We start from the raw sequence: 22,838 nt of genomic DNA on the forward strand, positions 1-22,838 counted from the left end.
TGTCAAATGTCACTGATCTGCAAAATGATATAGTGTTCACTCTTCCCAGCATATGATCTTAGATAAAGAGGATTCTACAGTGTTCTTTAAAACTGGTACTTTATGTGTCCTTTAAGTATTCAGAAACTTAAATCGCTATATAATATATATTTTGGAGTATGTCAGAACATAACATCTTTGACCGAACATAAACTGTTTCCGTATATTACTCATAAAATCCAGTGTTTGAATATAAAGTCTAAAATTTAAGTTAATTTATGTTAGACAAGTATTATTTCTTACTCTAAATTTTCAGCCCGTGGAATGGGCCTGTAATGTCTGTACCTTATATATATTAACTCCAAGGATCCAAAAGCGGTGTATCCTTTTAACCCTGTCACTCACCAACTGCAGAATATTTGTCAAATGATTCCATGGCTTTGGCTCCACTTCGCCACCTGTGAAATGTACTAATAGAAATAAGTACTAAGTGTACTTACTTCAAAATATTCTTCTATGGAATATAAACATATACAAAGGCATATCTTGTAATCTTTAAATTCATATTAGATGTGATATGAAATTATTACTCTTAAAATGAAGCTAGTTCTCACTTAAAATCATTTTATAAGGTGATTGTTTATCTTTTGCGGCCCCCAGCACATTTCTTGCTTCAAGGGAAAATAGTATGGTTTTTTTTGTATACTCAACTTAAAATTGAGGTACCCATTAACCTATAATTTGTACACATGGAGATCTTTTCGGATAATAATATGGCTACAAGCTGCATTATAATTTAAATATTTTTCTTATTATCATGAATGTAAGTCGTGTAACCTAAAATTTGTTGTTGTTGCTATTGCCAACTTTCTTGTTCTTAAAATCAGTATACATAGCTCAAGGTTAGAAAGCTGTGGCTGTATAGGGTTCTTGTAGTCATTAAGTTGGCTTTCTATATTGCTAGGTATAGGATATTTATAAATATGCTTATATTAAAAAAGTATATTCATAAAAATTCAAGTTAAGTAATATTATATTGAAAAGGTATACATCCTTTATGTTATTTTATGTTGTGGAATTATTATTGAGGGCAGTGTCCATTCTCTCAAATGATGCCCTCTAGTATATAATATTCCACATAAGAAATTTTGCTTAGTTTAGTTATAAGAGCCACTTTGTCAAAAAGTTTAGTTCTGCATTTTATGTTTAATAGGAGTACTGCATTAAAACTTATATTTTGATATATCTGGTTTAATTTTCTTTCACCCCTTTAATGTTTATATATTTTTTACCGTTATGGATTTTTAAATTAACTGCTTCAAACCTTTATTGTCAAAGAGGCAGTGTATAAGTAAAAACACAGTTCTAGTAAAAAGAATCATCTTGTGATGTATGATTGTGATCATAAACACATTTAAAATATAAAGAAAATTTAACTTATTTCATTAGTTCAAACAATTGGATAAAACAGTCCATTTTCTTAGTCTATGTCCTCAACACTTAATATGTGGTATATATCATGGTGGATGGTGAAAAATATTTAACGAATGACTAAATATGTAAAGCTTAATCACTGCAGGTAAGGATAATATCTCCATAGTGAGTATCCAGAACTAAGTTTTTTTTTAATGTATTCTAGGTCAAAATGTGCTTTTTAAAGGTATTTCCCAGTGTGAATGTCTATATTTGCATAAAATAAAAAGTAATCTTTGGAATATGGAGATCTGAGAGGGCATAAAGAAAATGTGTGAGTGGAGAGCCAGTTCACAACGGCCAGTGCAGCCCACCCTTTACTTGTATATACTGAACTATTCATCATTTAATAATAAAAGATTCAATACATGCATCTCTCAATGAAAGAAAGCTATGATTTATGCCCATAAGTCTTAAAATTTTATTTAAATCTTAAACATAGTTATAAAAGCACCTGCTGCAGGGCATTGAAACTACTTTGCTTTTCCTGCATTTCTGGTCTTTTAAATGCATTATATTTGGGAGGATTATATAAATACTTGAGGAGTTTTTCTTCAATATGGAGAAACCTCTTTAGCTTGACTACATGATGGCAGATGTTCTATAAAACATACTTACTTTTAAAAAGAAAATCCTATTTGTCTAGAATGTTGGAAAGAAATTCCCAGTTAGATGCCATTTCTGAGAAAGAAATGTATGGGTATGAAAGAAGCAAATAAATAGAAGGTGGAAGTATGTGCATGAGGTCTGAGTATCAGTCCAGATCTTTATATAATAAGTTCCAATGCAAGTTATTTCCCTGTTGTTGTTTAAGATTCTACTTATGGAAATGCACACAAACTTTCGAAGATGATATTTATGGTTCCTCTCATAATCTTGGCTTTCTGCATGAAGTTATATAAGATTTAGTTAGTATCACTTTTCATTTATTTAAACTCACACGCCAAGACCGATAAGTAAAAAGCTGGCTTACCATTATCCCTACACCTTCCCTAATTTAAAAAATTCTCAGATTACATTCTACGTATTAAGGAACAAAAGTGGCCCGGCCGGGTGTGGCTCAGCGGTTGAGCGTCGGCCTAGGATCTAGGAGATCATGGTTCGATTCCCACTCAGGGCACAGGCCCGGGTTGCGGGCTCGATCCCCAGCAGGGGGCGTGCAGGAGGCAGCCGATCGATGACTCTCTCATCATTGATGTTTCTCTCTCTCTCCCTCTCCTTTCCTCTCTCTGAAATCAATAAAGATATATTAAAAAAAAAAAGAAAAAAAGGGACAAAAGTGACTCCTCCTTAGGATACATCTTGGATTCTGACGTGATCCCAAAGAGCCACATCCTTTGAAACAAATGTGAGGAACCTTCTAGCCCTGACCTACTACTAGTTGGCCGAATGATATAGGATGTGTTTTCATTAGCACCTGTAGCTCTGGAATGTCATTCTCAGTGGTTGTCTAAAAAGAAACAAGTAGCAAATACCATTTATTAGAAAGATGATGGTTCTCTATTGAATGAGCTATAACTTTCTACAACATCCAACTTAGAACAGCCAATGTGGAGACCTGAGATGGCAGCGGAGTAGGTGGATGTTACACTCACGTCCTCCCAGGACCAAACTGGAATTACAACAAAAACGTAGAACAATCTACCTGAATAACCAACTGAAGACTAGCTGTCATTGAAAAAGATAAAGAAAGAAAGAGAGAGAAGGAGGGAGGGAGGGAGGGAGGGAGGGAGGGAGGGAGGGAGGGAGGAAGGAAGGAAGGAAGGAAGGAAGGAAGGAAGGAAGGAAGGAAGGAAGGAAGGAAGGAAGAAGGAAGGAAGGAAAACTGCTGGGAAAGAAAGAATAGTTTTTTTATGGGGAACTAGAGAATTTTCTGGCATGTTAGAAATGCTCTATCTAGACTTGAATGAATGTTATAAAAGCATATACATTTGTGTCAACCCCTACGTAATATATAGGGTGTCCCCAAAACTGTATACACACACTTTGAATAATTATAAAGGCAGTGTTTATTAAAATATATTTCATTTTCAAAATTGAGCTTTCAGCTCTTAGAGTGTGTATACAGTTTTGGGGACACCCTGTATACTTAAAGTTGTCTCGTACAGAGATTTGAAGGATATGTTAATTTTACCTCAATAAAAAGAGAATTCTCTCTCTGCAAAACAAAACAAAACAAAAACAGGGCTAAAACAAACATTGTTCGCTTGAATAAGCAATGGAAGAGAATTAATTGCTCTTTATAGTCCAGCAGTTAGAAAGCTCATTTAGGAGGCAGAGCACCAGGAAGTAACAGTGCTCTCTGAAATACTTATATATTAATCATAAATTACTAAATATGTATTTTTGTACAAAATCAGATATTTCAGTCTAAGTACTAGGGTGGAAACAGAATTGTATTCAAATTGTGTCCTCACACCTATTAAAATCAATAACAATAGACTAATCCAAAAAGCAGTTCATTAGGTTTCCTAGGTGCATGTTTGCATCCTGCTCATCCTGACTAAAGGGATGTTCTCCTCAGTTCACACTGAAATATTTTGCTGGAGCCACAGTACGTTTCCATTATGTCAAGGCAAATGGTGAGAATTTTCTATCTTCCCAAATTACGTTTCAATAAAGCATCTTCCACAGGTAATAATACAAAACTCTGAGGCAGAATCTAACATTACTTCATGAGTCAAGTCTTAGGTCTGTTTGTAGGAACTCCTAAAACCAATCTTCATGTGTAGGTGAACTTGTTTCTGCAAAAATTCAGTGCAGCTATTTAATTTTCACATACAACATCAATTTTCACACCTATTCATTTGGTATCAGATGCTTTCATTCTGCAAAACAGGACAGCATAACTTTGGCTGTCCTTAATGACCTCACTATTGAATTTCCTGCTATCTAGTGCTTGTCACAACGCTGATACACACACACACACTTTCTCTCACCCTGAGTTGATTTATTAACATATATGTCATATAAATGTCTTTTGATTTGCTTACTAGACAGACATCATTATTCATTTAACATGGGTATTAACATATTCTAGTTCTTGTTTTCTCTTTTCACAGTTATTAAGAAATTAGGCCGAGAATCCTTGAAAGATAGAATTTCAGAACATGTATTAGAAAAAAATATGTAAAAGAAAAGAGAGAAGACATTGTGCAGCAGAGTGATGATTATTTAAGGGGAGCTAGTGATGATTTTAAAATATATAACACACATAGCTATATGGTAAGAAATATGGCATTAGCCTGGCCGGCGTGGCTCAGCAGTTGAGCATCGACATGTGATCCAGGAGATCGGGGTTCGACTCCCGGTCAGGGCACAGGCCCGGGTTGTGGGCTCGATCCCCAGCAGGGGGCATGCAGGAGGCAGCCGGTCAATGACTCTCTCACCATTGATGTTTCTCTCTCTCTCTCTTCCTGTCCCTTCCTCTCTCTGAAATCAATAAAGATATATTTAAATACATACATATATGGCATTATAGCAACTCTACGCATATGAGAATTTAGAATCAAAATGGGCCAGACTGTCAATAAGAGGCATTCAATAGTAATGTAAAGACCATGAACAATCCCCTTCAGGCATGACAGAATACTGTCGTCCCCCCCCCCCCCACCGCTTTGAGTCTTAGTGATTATTAATTATTGTTATTTCTTATAGTGATGTGCAATATTTGTTAATTTAGAGAGAGCTTATTAAGGCACTTCAAGAAGAATTCTCTAGATTTAATTAAGGGATTGTCCCTCATGTCTAGACCTGCTTTTAAATCTTGTGGAAGCTTCGTGTATCTTTGAGATTCTGCGTCCCTCTTGTAAAATGTACATAAACTACTAAGTATCTCATACTTTTAGTGTGATGATGATGTGGATAGACTGAAAGCTGTGTTCAGAGAGAACTTCATAGCCTTGACTTTTTTAAAAGATAGAAATAAAAGAATTAAGTCTGTATCTTAAGACATTATTAAAAAACAATAATGAACATTGGATTCAAAATAGAAAAATAAAAAACATAAGCTGAATACATTCAAAAGCTGGCTCTTTGAATACATCAACAAAAGAGAAACCTCTTTTAATGAAAACAAAAGAAAACTGAAGAAAATGGAAAATTCAGAAGGTTAGTAATGAGAAAGGATGTGTAACCACAGATAGAGAAGAAACTAACAAACTACTATAAGCAATTATGTAAGATTTATTTTGAAAAAATCCAGGACATGGATAATTTCCTACTACAGTGCAAATTACTAAAATTGACATAAGAACAGCAGAAAATTAAACTAGAGTAATTACTTCAGAAAACATTGGTAAGCTATTAGAGATCTACCATTGAAAAATATACCAGGATTCTTCACATATGAATTTAACCTAATCTTTAAAGAATAAATAATTCCTATAGTTTAAAAAGATAAAACTCTGCAATTCCTTTTGTGATGTCAGAATAACCTTACTGCCAGCAGTCAATAAACACAAAATGAAATATTAAATGTATAAGACACTCTCACTTTTGAGTATAAATGCAAAAATCCTATTATGTTGGACTATATGAAATTGATTATATCTTGCACATGATAATGACTCTAAGTGTTAGCTGTTAGTTGCAAAAAGTTCTTAAAATTAAGAAGGAAAAGAAAACAATATGAGGAAAGCATATTAATGGACAATTCACAAATGACATTGTAATGGTCAGTCATACAAAAAGATATTTTGAATGTACTAGGAATCATGGAAATCAATTAAATTAACAATGTAATATCTTTTTACTCATCAGACAGGCAAAATGCAAAAGCAGAAACACCCATTACTGGTAAGGGAATAGCCTACTCTTACACATTTCTGGTTAAAGTATTAAATGCAAAATCCTTTTTATGAAGAAATACCTACTAAAATGAAAAACATATCTCCCCACTGATCTAGCAGATACATTCCTGGGAATAGCTGTTGTAGCAATGGGAGCATCAGAATCTGAGGATGGATAATGCTCGGTGTCCATTAGTCAGTGAATAAAGTGGAAATCAAAATAAACAAATTTTGCAACCCTAGAAACAAGCTGAATGTCCACTAACAGGACACTGGCTGAATACCCTCTGATACATCCAAGCTATGTGATATTATACAGCCATTAAAATGAATGAGTAAAAGATACCATCATTTGGTAAAAGCAATAGTCAATAGAATCTAAATAATGTGCCATTTGGGGTACAGTATAAAACAAGCCAGAGGAAGAAATGGAGCAAGCGAAATGGAAAAGAAAACCTGTCTCAAAAGCAACAGGAGAGAGGCAGGTATGAGATCTTACTCATGCATTTGTGTAAAATAATCTATTTGTGTGGTCATATCTATAAAGAAATAAAATATTTCTCAAAAGAACAAAAGTGAGATTATACACACATACATAAATACATGCACCCAGACATAGTAAAGGGCACAAAGTTTAGCATATAGTTTACGACTCAAAAAATGATGATGGTTGCATTTCTTTTTTAAAAAAAATGTTTTTATTGATTTCAGAGAGAGGGAGAGGGAGAGAGAGAGAGAAACATCAATCGATCAGAGTCATTGATCGGCTGTCTCCTGCACACCCCCTACTAGGGATGGAGCCCACAACCTGGGCATATGCCCTGACCAGGAATTGAACCCCGATCTCCTGATTCATGGGTCAACAGTCAACCACTGGGCCATGCTGGCCGGGCATGGTGGTTGCATGTCTTACAACCCAACTATAGGATGACAAAATACCCACTGATGGCAACATAACTTGATCAAGTATGGACCTTTCTTTAGGAAGGAATGATGACTGGTACTAAGCACAGTGTCATAAGAGAAACCCTCGAAGGCACACAAAATAGAGAATATATGAATGAAACATCACTTATAACTCACGCTATTTGCTCACTGTGACCTAGCGCAAGGACCACCAACCAAACAGCGGTGGTCTGTGCCCTATTGGATCTGATGGTATAGTGACTAGCGCTGGCAATAAAAAAGCAAACTAACAACATATAATTGAAAATAGAAAGTTGCAAAAATTGGATGGCATTGCTGTAACCATCTACAGAATATGTCCACAAGGCTAAGATCTAATAATATGCTCTTTTTGATTATTGAAGGTTGACAAAAGAAATGGCCATACGGTTATCACTGCATCACTTGTAGAGTTGTAATTCAAATGCAGCATGTTATTATCAAATGCAGATTTCTTGCAGCTGAGGGTTGTTAAAAAAGTTTGTTGTCCCTGAAAAAAATGTAAACGCCCTTGTGTTCATTTAGGAGACCTCTAGAATGGCTCTTCACTGCTTTGTGTTTTCCAGTGCCTCTAAGAATTAGCCCAGATTTGCTCAACCCTTCTGGTCCTATTGCTTCTCTACTTCATAGTCCCTCACCCCTGCCTCCTTCTAGCTCCTTGCACTCCTTGAGTTTTAAAGGCTTTCCAGAATCTTTCCCCGGGTTGTTTAACAACTTCACCCCATGTCACACTGTCCCTGAGAACGCTTCTAATTCCCAATCAGGTAATATCCTTACCCCTGTCTTCATATCTTTAGTCATACGGGCGCTTCTTGACATGCCTTCCCCACCTGTCCCTTTGTTTCTCCCAGTCTTAATATTCCTTCCTTACAGATTCAGTCAATACTGAACATCTCCTCCGTTTACTCTGCCACAATAATTTCATTTTCCCTCCTGAGGCTCCATGAAACACAGTTGCCTGCCTAATTTTTTCCCAGGGGTTATAAATAAGTTTTATTGGAACATATATCCATGTGCATTTCTTTAGATAGTGTGTGTTCCAATGGCTTTTTATTATTTACTTAACTGTGGTAAAAGATACATTACAAATTGACCATTTTAACCAGTTTAAGTGTACAATTCAGTGGCATTAAGTACATTCTTGCTGGTATGCAGTCATCACCACTATCCATCTCCAGAACTCTTTCATCACCCCAAACGGGAACTCTTACCCATTAAACAATAACCCCCCAATCTCATCTCCCCTAACTCCTAGGAACCTCCATTCTCCTTTCTTTCTCTATAAACTTGCCTCTTCTAAGTAGCTCATATAAATGGAATCCTATAGTATTTGTCGTTCTGTGTCTGGCTAACTGCACTTAGCATAATGTTTTCAAGGTTCATCAATGTTGTAGCATATATCAGAATTTCCTTCCTTTGTAAGGATGAAAAATATTCTGTTGTATGTATACACCACATTTTGTTTATCCAGTCATCTCTACTCAGACAATTGAGTTGTTTCCACCTTTTGGCTGTTGTGAATGATGCCTCTGTGGACATTGATGTACAAATATCTAGTCAAGTCCCTGCTTTCAATTCTTTTGGTGACCTGCCCACAAGTGGAATTTCTGGAGCCTATCTAATTTTAATTAGCTTTTATTATGTGGCCTGCTATTAGCTTATGAGCTTTTTGACATTAGGGGTCCTACTTCACTCTTCTTTATTCAGAGCTGAACATAATGGAGATTGGATCTTGGGAGCGGTTTTGTGAGGTTAAGGAAATGGGGGGACCACCTCCCTGCTCACAGAGCGAGGGGGCCTATGTGAGTGGATAGAGGCTCTGGTATCTGAGTGCCTGTTGCAGCTCTAAGTTTCTCCAGGAAGATCCTTGTGGCAAGGCCCAACCTAACTACCAGCGCTGACTCTCCCAGCGGAAGCCTCTTTCCCCCAAATCACATCATCTCCATTTAAATAACTGAATTTTCAACAACGTGTGGGCCGATTATCATTCTCACTACGGTTAAGTTCCAGAAAACAGGAATGTTTTCCCCATTTTGTGCTCTCAGCATATCCACGCCAGACATCGATGCCTGTTGCCACACGAGGGCTCCCCAAGTGCAAAGTAGATCGTGGTGCTTTGTCGTTCTGGGGTTCCTAGTCTCCCCGGGGACCGCTATTTTCCCTTCCCCAATAAGTCCTAGAAACCTGCATCTTCTACTTTGTATAATGAAAATGAAAATATGATAGCGTATATCTGCATGGGTAGGGCAACTTTATATGAATGCCCGATAATTAGAAATATTCATATTCACGACAGCATACCAAATTAGGGAGGACATGCATGGGGTCCCCCCGAGACTTAGCTGTCCTAAGGAAAAGCATCTGCACTGCAGAAACAGGTAGACATGTAACAGCTTACAGGGCAGTGTCACCTTGACTTTCCTGTGCCCGAGAAAGTCAGTCTGTCCTGTCAGCCAGCTTTCAGGGCTTTCGCTGATCTGCTTCTCAGTAGGGCCTTGCTGAAATGCCCATTCACAGGCTACTTCTCTGTAAAGTCCATACGACACCCTACTCACATCTCATCTGTTGAATAGCTCGATACTATGCTACAGATTTTGTGTGGAATTCAGCTATGGACTGGTATCTTGATCTTTTATCTTTAGTCAAGCGATTCTACATTTTTTTCTGTATCATTTATTTGGTTGAAGGCAACTGACCGATAATTTTTATACAGTTGGGATACAAAAATAAATTTAAGTGCTTAATTATCCATTGAACCTGCCAGTGAGTGTATGTGGGGAGCAATTGGCAGTGATGTGATAATTACACCGGAGGGTAGCCTTTTTATTGTTTTCACCTGGATTTCCCAGATAGCTTCATATTTTCAAGTTGTTAATAAAATTTAGAAAATTAAGATGCATGCTAAGGAATATGTTTTAGCATTGAGTAAGAGAATGGTGAACTCATCTCAGTGAAGGAAGAAACAAGGTCGGAGTGAAACTTAGGGCATTAAAGGATGACCTCTCTCAGGTCACTGCTCTCGGGATCCTGGAGGCAGCCAAAAGAAAATTCAACCAAAGGGATCAGTGAGCCAAGGACAGTAAACAGGAGAGAAACCTGAATTACTCCCCAACCTTCAACCTCGCTCTGACAGTTTCATCCCCATTGTATAGCACTTAATCTGAAGTTGCCTATCTGCTTTACTGTGATATTCTCTCCTTCTAAAGTACCCCTGGATGCTTACTTTTGTTTAACTTTTCCGTTTTGAGATCTTTGTAAATTCACATATCATTGTAAGCAATAATACAGAGAGATCCTGTGTACCCTTAACCCTGATGGTAGCATGCTTCATATGGTATATTACCATGGACATCAACATTGATACAGCCCACCAATAGGATTCATATTTTTCTAGTTTTACTTGTACATGCATGTGTATGCATGTGTTTTTGGCTCTATACAACATTATCACTTACGTACATTTGTGTTTCATCCATGAGAGTCAAGATGCAGGACAGATCCATCACCACAAGGATCCCTCCAACTGCTTTTTTTTTTTTTAATCCCTACCCGAGGATGGTTTTTGATAATTGATTTTTAGAGAGAGAGGAGAAACATTGATGTGAGGGAGAAACATCGATCAGTTGCCTTCAATACGTGCCCGGGCAGGGAATTAAACCCGCAATCGAGGTATCTGTCCTGACCAGGAATAGAACCCGCAACTTTCCTGCTGCCTTTTTATAAACACATCTACGTACCCCACCCACCCTACTCCGGTCCCTAACCTCTGACGACTGCTCCTTTCTTCTCCATTCCTCTAATTTTGTCATTTCATAACTGTTATATAAATAGAATCATACTGTATGTGACCACTTGAGGTTGGCTTTTTTTTTTTTCAATCAGCATAATTTCCATGAGATTCACCTAAGCTGCTGTGTATGAACTCTGTTCCTTTTCATTACAAAGTAATAGTCCATGGTGTGGATGTACCAGTTTGTTTAACTGTTCACCTTTGAAGGGCATCTGGATTATTCCCAGTTTTGCTGTTCCAAATAAAGCTGGTATGAACACTTTTGTACAGGGTTTTGTATAAACATCAATTTTCATTGCTTTGGGATAAATGCCCAAGTGTCCAATAGCTGGACTGTATAAGCACATGCTCAGCTTTGTAAAAACTGCCAAATGTTTCCAGAGTAGCTGTACTATTTATATTCCTGCCAGCAGTGCTGGAGTGATCCAGTTTCTCCATATCCTCATCAGCATCTGATGTTCTATTTTTTTAGTTTTAGCCATTATAATAAGTGTGTAATGCTAGCTCATTGTGGTTATAATTTGCATTTCCCCAGTGGTTAGTAATGTTGACCATCTTTTCATGTGTTCATTTGGCTGATGCTTATGTTTAACCTGACTCTGCCTAAAAATGTTAGGAGCATGGACAGGAGATAGGATTTGTCTTGAAAAATAAAGCCTTGCCAAATTTTGATTCCCAAATCCAGTCCTGGATAGAAAAACAAGAGCTGGCCATTAGCTCCATTGTTTATTAGAATTCTAATATGTGTTTCTAAAGCAAGGGCATTTTAGTCAAATATAGTCACCCCTAATTATAATAGCATTCTTCTGAGCTAGATAAAAGGACTGATGAAATTTCTTTTTTGTTTTAATTATGCATTAGGAAGCACATCTTCATTTTAGGCATTCTTTATGAGTTATCATTGTTACACATTTTATTTGGAGATACTCTGATTAGCCTCTTTAATTTGCAGTAATCTATTGATATACTGATAGTACATTCATTTCCTATCTCTTTGCAGATGTGTTTGGGGGCACTTGTTTGTCACAGAAAGTGCATTTACAAATTCATTTTGTTTCATTTTTGGATTTAAAAACAATTTTTTAAAAAAATTTATTTCAGAGAGAGGAAGGGAGAGGGAGATAGAAGCATCAATGATGAGAGTCATCCATCGGCTGCCTCCCGCAAGCCCCTACTGGGGATCGAGCCCGCAACCCAGACATGTGCCCTGACCGGGAATCGAACCGTGACCTCCTTGGTTCATAGATCAATGTTCAATCATTGAGCCACTCCGGCTGGGTGCATTTTTGGATTATTTTTAAAAAGCAGTAAGGCTGCTTAGGCTCTGAAAATAGCTAATGCAACTACCTTTGCATTTTGTTTTCTTTCCAATAGACATTTTGTCTCCTTTTTTCAAATATTTTCCCTTTATCTTTAACAGGTTGATTTAGTGAATATCGGAAGCTCTGACATAGTAGATGGAAATCACAAACTGACTCTTGGTTTGATTTGGAATATAATCCTCCACTGGCAGGTAAGAATCCTGATGAATGCGTCCTTTCTGGGTAACTTGTTGCTGATTCTTGCTTTCATATTTTCCCCTTCACCTGCAAAGCAAATATGTATGTCTCTAGCAATATAAAGTCCATCTCCGTAGTGCTGCCTTTTAAATTAGCACAACTAAGGCCATTTAAGATGTGGAGGAGCAGCAGATTATAAAACAGGTTCTAGCACATCTGCAGGAATATTTTTCTAAATTTTATTTCACTGTGTAGAGATAAGGCAAAAAAGACAAGTCTCATCAACAAGGTAAGAAAAATATTTTTCACAAATATGTGTCTTCTATCACTTACCTTTAAGTGAATCTACATAGTTTTGTAAAATGAAAGGTATTTTTCCTGTTAATCACTACCAAATGAATGAGACTTTGTGAATCTTGTGTATTTGCAATTTAGATTACTGCCAATAAAAGATTAGTGGGATATGATCATCTGTATGAGAATATATGTTATACATACCAACTAACTTTATAATCTGATTGGGAAATCGCATTTTTTCTGAACTACCTCAGCATAGGGTCTTCGGAATGCCTATATTTATTGGACCTCTGCAGAAGAGAAAAAAGGTCATTGAGTTTAGTGGAAAGAGTATACGTTTTTTCAATCAGACCAACATGAGCTTGTATTCAACTCTGCCATTTACAATCTTAATGACATTGGCTTTAATGCCATCCTTTTCTAGGCCATAATTCCCTCACTGTCAAAAGAGAAAAAAATAATAATTAACGTGTATTTCTTGTCAGGAATAAATGAGAATATCCATAAAGTACTTAGTACAGTGCACCGTTTTCATTAGAGGTGTATCACATGAATAACTTTGATTGCTTAGAGAGTTTTCGACTCATATTTTAAGAACTTGAAAGATAATTGAGATGTCTGCTTTTTTTTTTTTTTTTACGAGCAGAGATTACTACTTTATAAGCCAGCTTTTTTGAGATGTAATTTACGTATTATAAATTTACCCATTCTAATTATAAAATTCAGAGTATACCAGACTGGTTTAATTCTGTTGCCCAAGGCTTCTCAAACTATTTTGAGGATGGAACAGTCCCCCTACCCTCCCTAATCCATAAAAGACTGGGATTTTTCCAGAGTTGTACAACCATCACAACAATCTAATTTTAGCACATTGCCACCACCCTGAAAAAAAATCTCATGTCCATTTACAGTTACTCCCCACTCCCACCCCCCCAGCCCTAGGCAATCAATCTATTTTCTTTCTCTATTTACCTGCCTTTTTGGACATTTCATATCAATGGAATTATATAACATATGTTCTTTTATATCTGGCTTCTTTCATTGAGCATAATATTTGAAGTTCATCCCTACTGTAGAAGGTATTACTACTTCATTTAGTAGGGTTGACTTTTTTTCCCCCATAGGGTTGACTTTTAATTTGAATTGTAGGTTGGTCCTGCTCAGAGTCAGATAGCATGCAGACCAGAGGTACACATATTCAACTTGTTCTTCCAGTTGATCTCCATCCCTGTATCTTTTTATTCTAAACACTCTGAACAGGCTCAATTCTATTGCACAGCAATATGGAAAGTGAGCGAGAACCATCATAGTGGCTAACCATTGAGAATATCTCATTCATGCCTCAAATGAGTCCAAGGTTCCCAATTCTGGGCCTTTTTCATACAGTAATAGTATCAAATAAAACCAGCAAAGCAACATAGGGCTCCCCACCCAACTGGTTTACTTTTGTTGCTGAGTACTTCTCGGAATACCTGGAAAAAAGAATAATTTCTCCCCCCCCTTTCCATTGTATGCAAATTACAGTAAAAATGATGTTACAAATGTGAAATAAAAAGACACACAAAACCCACGCCTATTTTTATCATTATATTCAACAGATGTAAATAGACTCTGTCAAAGTGCTAAAGAAATTTCAAATAGACTGTCGATTGTTTTATTTATTTTATGGACCGGTAACAAATGGTTCATGGAGGGACACCAGCTTGCAGAAAACACTTTTGTGTTGCACAGATGTTGGTCGTGACAAAGCCAGCAGGAGGACTCAGTCCTGAACAGGACCCCCAAAGGCTATTTTAATTGTATTTATCATCAAAACTGTCTGTCATATGTTCTCACCCTTTCTTATCTCCTCAAAGCACTTTCCAACTCCATCTCAACTCACTGTAAGATAGAGTTTCAAAACTAGTCTGTTTGATATTTTCTAGATTTGCTTGTGACCTGCTCATTTTTTATTATTAGCGTGTGGAGGGGCTGTCACACCCAGGAATCCCAGAAGGAATGCTTCTGCAGTCTTCCTTGTCTGAGACCTCTCTGTTGTTTTCCATTTATGTCCTTGAATCACTATATTTTTGTGACTACAAGGACCTAGATTCTTGCCAGCCTCTGCCTCCTTAGCTTATCTCTCTCTTCTCTGTTCTCTTAAAACAACTCTGTTCTCCTAAAACTATGAAGTACTCTTTAAAAAATTCCTCCTGCTCAGTGCTTCTCATCATAATCCAATGAATCCCAAAAGATATTTTCACCAAGAGTACATATTTGCCTTCCTATTAAATAGTGAAAAAAGCTCTTGAATCTCTGCAAAGATTAAAGGACACTCTGGCCAACCTAATGTACTTTCCAGATTGATCAGATTAAGAATGGCATGAAAAGATGGGAAAATGTGAGTCTTTTGTTCCAGTGCCACATACTATGTTATTAATAGTGCTGTGCTGTGGAGGCCTTCTCTTTGAACTTGTAGAAACTCAGAAATACCAACACTGTCTCCTATGTCACTGTTTTCCCAGTTTCCACTTCAAACTGTTAGCCTGGAAAATCATGCCTATATTAAGAGTGTGCAGCTTTGTACACAACTGTGAAGTAGACGACATGTGTCTGGCATCTTTTTCTTCCTTCTTTCTTTAAGTGTAAACCATCCTTTTAGGGTGTTCAGCTCAGTTTTGGTAACCAGCTGGAGATGAAAACATATCCTGCTAACAGTGGTGTGCTAGCAGAGGTCAGGCCCCATCTTTGCTGGCTAACTCAAAGGAAACAATTCCAGGGCTGCTTCACACTGGAATGTTTATCTGATTTATTCTTTGAACAGCATACAAGAGAAAGATGGTTTTTGCACTGCCGAAAGCCCTTACTGTGAACTCCTGCTTACGTGTACCTAGTGCCTTCTGCGCCAGCCAGTTCTTGCTCTGGTCTTCTGCAGGCCTCTCACACACTATGACCCTTTCCTTGGAGGTGGCTATTTTTTCCCTCCTCACACGTACCCCGCTGCTGCAACTCCTTTTAGTCCCAGGATGGATTCTGGGAAGCAGATTTTGAGATAATAAGGCAGGATGTTAATTAAGGCATGCTTTCAGGGTCAACACGTGTAGAAGGGAGAGGGTGAGTGGAGTGAGACCAAGAGCTGTGATGCGCGCCCAGCAACAGCCTTATTCAACCCCATGGGGAATTTGGAGCTACAGTGAGCCTTTAGCGTTGTCCTGAATGGGACTGAAATGGCTGAGTCTTCAGTCTGTTTCCTCTCATCAGTCACTAGATGTGGGCTGCCCTAGGAAGGGCGTTACCACAGGTGAGTTGACTCTGCAACTCAGGTTGTCCCTGTGGGGACTGACAGCTAAAGGCTGCCCGGTGACAAATGGAGCAACAAGCCCTTCCTTGAAGGAAAATCTTGGTGGTGCCTCTCCATGCCCATCACACCATCTTTGCCCAGTTAACTCCTAGTTACTTTTTGGAATCACTGCTCAAAGACATTTTAGTTTTTCCCTTTTAAAAACAGACGTACAGCTGCACACACACACACACACATCTGTTAACACTGATTCTCTCTCTCTCAGGAACAGTAAGCCCTGAGTCTGGGAAATATTTCAGCTGAAAGACTCACCTTAGGACCAGTCCATTGTCTGACTGAAGGTTGATCCTTAATAAAGATTTCTTGGTAACTGTCTTTTATGTAGGAAAAGAAGACTGATTATTTCCTATGGCCCCCCCCTTTTTTTCCCCATCAGCAACATTTGCAAGCAAGTAGAAGCAATACCAATGAGGCAGAGGCTGATAGCTGGATTAGTGACATAATGATGCTGGAGGAGTTTTGGATTGAATACTGGGCTGTCCTTTAACATTATGCACACAGAGGGCAGTCTGGCCAAGCAGTTCGTAAATGAATCCTATTCATCATGGGAGGGCTGCCGGATCAGTGCTAATCCATCACCACCACTGAGCCAGTATCTACTGATTCTGACCCAGGGTGAGCACAGTACACAAAGTACATATCTGGTAATCGCTGTACATGGAGGCTGTGTGCCTTATAACTTTAGAAAATGATGAGAAAAAGTATATCTTTCATAACTATTTGACCTATTTTTTTTTTCACTAACTGACTAAATAAGCAGGTCAGGGAGGAATTAAGAAAACTAGATAAACCTCCCCTAACTAACTTAGTTATCAAGGGGCAGTGACAAATATATGCAAAATTTTCACATCATTACCACGTTTAAAAAGCATCATCTGAAGTCCTTTTCAAGTATTTTAAAGTCAGATTTAATAGTCTATCCTAAAATGTGCACTGAATCTTTCATAAAAAGATGACTAATATTGGAGACGTTAAAATATGTATTTTCCCCAAGGGCACTTGTTAACATCTGCATGGATGAAGAGGCAAAATAAAATGTCATATTTAGAATACACAATAAATATTCATCATCTGATCAAATGGCCGTGGTATAGACCTTACACTAACCAAAAGGAAAGCCCTTGGTGGTAAAACCTAATCACATTTACTTATTTACTTCCTTCAAGTATACAGTAAGGAGCCTGACTTACATAAAGCAGCAGCCTAGTAATTATTGCAGTACTAGGATATGTAGACGGTTCGTTCTATGACGAGGTGTGCCTCCTTCTTGGAACCTGCAAAAAATGTTCAGAATGGATTTCGGCTTCAGATTGGCAAGAAGAATGAAACGGAAAGACAGCCACCTGCAGAATGGCATCTGCACTGCACAAGGCCTAGGGGAAAAAGAAAAAGAGAAAATGTACGGACACCCGTAAAAAAACCCACCAAGCCTCGGGCCTGTCCCCCCTTTCCGCGTCTGGGTTTCCACTTCCGGTGGGCGGGAGGGGAGAAAAGGGGGCGGGGCCCGGTTGGACCCCCGCTGCCCCTGCCACTGCTGCCAGCATGCGGGCCCCACATTTTGACCCCGGGCCGGCTGCCTGCTCCTGCATTCGGGCTGTGAGCCCGGGCTGTGCGCCCTGTGAAGTCCAGCCCCGTCCCGCCAGCCAGCGATGCGGGCTCTGGCGCTCGTTTCCCTAGCCCTCACCCGGCATTCTCCGCGGCCACCTTCCTCCGGCGCGGGAGCGCCCGCTGGCCCCCTGCTTCCTCTCGGCGGACTCTCCGCAGCTGGGCCACACGTGGCGGCGGTTGTGTGCTCGTGAGGCCCGCGATGGGCCTCCTGAGCTCTGCGGCGTCTGCGTCGCCAGCTCCATGACAGAAAATCCTCGGACTGGGTTTCCAGGGCAGCCGGGGTGTTGGGCTTCTTTGCCGCCAAGCGTGCTTGCAGTTGACTTCTACCTGATTTGGAATGTCGCGGCTAAATTCCTCCGACGAGGGGGACCCCCCACGCGAGACCATAGCTGACAAGGCGGAAGGAAAGAACTAGGACTGGCGGTACCGGGACCGAGCTACCCAGGATCTCACTCCTGCACTTTGGGGCCAGGTGACCTCGCGTGTTGGGAGGGCGCCCATGATGTCTCAGGGCGCAGCAGCTGGTGTTGCTGAAGAAGCGGCCTCCTCACAGCCCCAAGGTGACCTTCCTAAGCCCAGCACCTGAGACAGCGCCCTCGGCCTGGCACTGTCAAACCACTCTGCACGCGAGGGCATCTTGAATGTTCTGCACTGTCTGTCCATGTCCGCCCCACAGACGTTAAGCCCTTTAACCTCTGCCAAAAACAAGCATCAGGGTTAAAAGCAGAGGGAGCCTGCAAGGGTAGGGATGGGGGTGGGGGTGTGGTGGGGAAGAGGGGCAAGTAAGACAGAAACCACCACAGGGCCAACCTGCCAGGACCCAGTGGTTTTTTCTCTGCATTTGGTGACTCTGTACCTGCCAGCACTTTGATAAGAATGATCCTTCCAAGGTTCTTTTTTTGTTCAGGGGACACTAGTCCCCTCTTCATTCTCAGGCAGGGAGAAAACTGATCTTTGCCCTCTCATTTAGGAGAGAGTGGGTCTTGGTGCCACTAACTGGCACCTCACTCCCTTAGAGATGATATCTTTCGGTGACATGACTATTCTGGGTCTATGACTGTTTCATAGAAAAGCTCCTAGACTTGCTTAGCAGGTTCAAAAGATCAAGGGTACCAAATAACGAAATTGCAGTGACGTGTCCAGGGTAGCTAGGCAGGCCCAGCCAAACCCTCTCTTTCCCTGGGAGGCCCCCAGCAGGTGAGAGGTCCTCCAGCACAGGACAGTGTGCTTCTAGACACCAGATTAGCTCTCCTGACCACTTCCTGAGAGGCGAGATGTGCCTTCTATGTTCACCTAAAGACCTATGCCGTGTATGTATCTTCGATGGGATTTTGTAACTTTTTTTTATACAAAAGCAGCTTCTTAAATGGCATTTCCTGCGGCCTGATAGGCCTTGTAAATGAGCCAGAGTTCTGGACCCATGCTTTGGGCGTTTTGTAACCTTTCTACTCTTGTACGTGAATCTCTTATGCTGAAAAAAGCCATAAGGGATTAAACCAGACTGACTACCACAAACAAATCACCACAAAACAAAAACCAAGGTGACACATCCACAGCTTTTAGAGATAAATATTCTTTTCCTTTTGTTGATTTTTTTGTTCTTTATTTTAAATAGGCAAAGTCATTTCTGCTTCTTTTTTCCACTTTGGTCAGTAATTTGCATTAAGTTATAGTATGAACCTAGGGGTTTCATGTTACTATAGTTTGTCCTTTGAGTCTTACATCAGCCTCCTGTGTATAATTATAGAAACAGGTCTAAAGTGGTTAAGCTGCCCAATTAACACAGTTCATTAATATCAAAGGCAAAAATTGAACCAAGGCTCATTCTTTTAGCCACTATTCCTCTTATCCTAAAACCACTAATGTATCTTAAGTCCCTGGTTAACAAGTCTAATGTTTTTTAGTCTCTTCCCTAGCATATTTATTGAAAGTTAGAAGATGACTAATTCTAAAAATACAAAATGAATAATTTAAGGTGGCAGAATCCAGAAGTGATGTTAGCCACATTCAGCCAATGGTATGTCACAGATACCAACCAATCAGAAGAGACTCCTAATTAGAATGCACTCAGTCCTTGGTAGAATCTATTATTTCTTATTACCAGTTGACCCTAAAGTTCCCATTATTTATTACCGAAGAGAAGGCCATTCAAATACAAGTTGGTGTGGTTCTTGTTCGAGGAATGCATTTTCTTATTAAAATTTCTTTCCACACATAGGTCAAAAATGTAATGAAAAATATCATGGCTGGATTGCAGCAAACCAACAGTGAAAAGATTCTCCTGAGCTGGGTCCGACAATCAACTCGTAATTATCCACAGGTTAATGTCATTAACTTCACCACCAGCTGGTCTGACGGTTTGGCTTTGAATGCTCTCATCCATAGTCATAGGTAAGAACACTGCTGAGACACTGAATAATTTTTATAAGTATTGCTTTGGAGACTGATATTTTTTCCTCCAATGTGGTTCCAAATCATTTCCCACTATGCAGTGTGTTATATTTGTTGACCATATTGATCTAACCATGCACTGAATAAGAATATTCTGTGCATCTGATGTATCATTTAGTTGTTGAAATATTAAAATGACTGGAGCACGAATGTGGTTATGGTTGAGGAGGGGATCAACGTATATGAAATTGGGACTCTGCCAGAAAATCAGGGTTATTTTCCCGCTTTGCTAAGAATGCAGTTGATCTTTCTATACAAATAATGTGTTAATATGAGTTTAAACTGTAAAGCTAAAAATGGTTCCATATCTCGTGTGAGTGGCTGTAGTAAAATTAATTACCATCACCAGATTAATAATGAGAAAAAGAAACATTTCACTTGTCCTGTACACACTTAGACAGCAAATACCATAAGGCCCTGTATATTTTTTTATATTTCAGGGTTAAAAGAGGTTCTGAGAATCTTAGCAACCAAGGAAGGCAAAGAGCAGACCGCAATTAAGTCTATGACTCAGGGCTCAGAATATCAAAAGAAACAATTGCTCTGGAATAGCAAAGCAATTGCTATAAAACAAGAGAGAGAGAGTTCTGTGGATCTTCATAAAAAGAATGGAAGGACATTTGACTTGGGGTGGTGAACACGCAGTACCACATGATGTATTATGGAAAAATAATAATTCAGTGTAATTTGGTGAACCAAATGTCCTTAACTATTCCATACAATATTATATATTCTAAGATAACAAAATATTTGTTTGCATTTTCTTGTATAAAGAATCTCAGTAAATGAATTAATAACAGTTCAAGAAAAAGCAAAACAACATGGTCAATACATATATAGTGCATTCATATATATTATATATAATTTTGAAATATTATATATATAGTCTGTATAATACATTTACTGTAAGGAATATCTACTTTGGTTTTCCTATTATCTATCTCTTTTGCCCAGCCCAATCCCTAAGGTCAAATACATTACCTTATTAACTGTGTTTGAAATGCCACTGGATTGTACCTTTCCTGATTTTCAATGCTGCTTATCTTTCTTTTCTTGATGAGTCTACCATTTTCCTGTGCCAGCCTTGCTTCTAGAAAAGTCCGGAATATAAAGTTTATTCATGGTAAAGCTCAATCCAAGAGCAAAGGCTCTCTAAATAAGCATCTTTTTGGGGGGGTCTTGCTCCAGCTGGGCTTAATTAACCCCATCCAGGCTGTTGCCAGGTGAAAGACTCAGCAACTTGATTTTCCAAAGGAGGCAGGCTTCCACTCAATGGGCATGTTAAGCGATGGTAACACCTTGTTTTTCATAAATATAACACGAGGAAAAATATTCCACAGCTTCAGTACAGCCCTATGAGATGGGATAGAGACGTTCGTTTTGCATTATAAGTCAGCACTCATTTATGCAGCCACACGCTCCCAGTAAGGGCCTGAACATATTGATCTTGTACACTTTTGCAGATGAATAGAAATAGTGAGGATTGGGTCATGCGGTCCTTGTTGGCTCTTTTAACATTTTCTTCTCAAGTGGAAGACTTTAATCCTGCAAGCATGTTCACACACTACATTTGTTCATATTCTATTTCATGATTTCCAAATATGTTTGTGAGCAATGCAGTAAGCATATCCAGATTGCCCCACTGCATCTGTCCCTGACCCACTGTTTCTCTGGCAAAATATCTTCCTTTATATATTCTCTCCTGTCATGTTGAATGAATCATCTATAACTACCTTTTTATGCAAAACATAGTTACTTTTCAAGAGGTTTCTCACAGTTGATAATGCTGTTTCATGAATCATCTCCCTCTTCGTTTTGTCTTTGACAGATGTTCAGATTGTTTATCTAAGAAAAAATGGTTGAACTATCTGTTCCAAGGTTGTTGCCATTGGTATACTTAGGAATGTCATGAAGTGTCCTGATTTCAATAATTGAGTGACTAAGCTATATAGAACAAAGGCATACACTTAATATAGAGCATTAGAGACTGACAAAGAGCGTTGCCAAAGGTTAGAATATTTGGGGCTTTATATCTACCTAAGGCTAAATTTTATCTTAGTATGTAGGAAATTAGAAGTATTAGATTAAAACACAAAGTCCACTACAGTGTCATTAAAAATAAACCAGATTTTACTTTTGTGGAAAAAACCAAATGATAATTGATTAGAAATATGCTCAAATTATGCAGATAAGTTGCTGGAAGCTAAAGTCGCAATTAAGTTTTCTTCCTAATTGCTTATTTTAATTTGTTACCATAGAAGTAACACAGCGCATGGTTTTAAAAGTAAGTCAGATAACAACATGGATGCACCTAGAGGGTATTATGCTAAGTGAAATAAGTCAGACAGAGAAAGACAAATGCCGTATGATTTCACTTATATGTGGAATCTAAAGAACAAGATAAACGAATAAAGAAATAGAAATAGAATCATAGATACAGAGAACAGACTATGGTTGCCAGATGGTTAGGGCGTGGTTGGAGGGATGGATAAAATGGCGAGGGAATTAAGAAGCACAAATTGATAGTTACAAAATAGTTGTGGGGATGTGAAATATAGCATAGGGAATATAGTCAATAATATTGTAATAACTATGTATAGTGCCAGGTGGGCACTAGACTTATTGGGGGGAAATCATTTTTTAAAAAATTTTTATTTATCGTTTGA

At 38.7% G+C, this 22,838-nt stretch overlaps 1 protein-coding gene across 1 annotated transcript in view; it reads left to right on the top strand.

The window, feature by feature from the left end:
• DMD (dystrophin) overlaps positions 1-22,838 on the top strand; it is a 1,831,916-nt gene that overhangs the window by 354,312 nt on the left and 1,454,766 nt on the right. The window contains exons 5-6 of the mRNA XM_087813416.1: positions 12,398-12,490; positions 19,940-20,112. Coding sequence (XP_087669542.1) covers positions 12,398-12,490; positions 19,940-20,112 — 266 coding nt within the window. The remainder of the gene's footprint in view (positions 1-12,397; positions 12,491-19,939; positions 20,113-22,838) is intronic.

The sequence above is a fragment of the Miniopterus natalensis genome, chromosome X, assembly GCF_054644295.1.
Source record: "Miniopterus natalensis isolate mMinNat1 chromosome X, mMinNat1.hap1, whole genome shotgun sequence".
NCBI lineage: Eukaryota > Metazoa > Chordata > Mammalia > Chiroptera > Miniopteridae > Miniopterus > Miniopterus natalensis.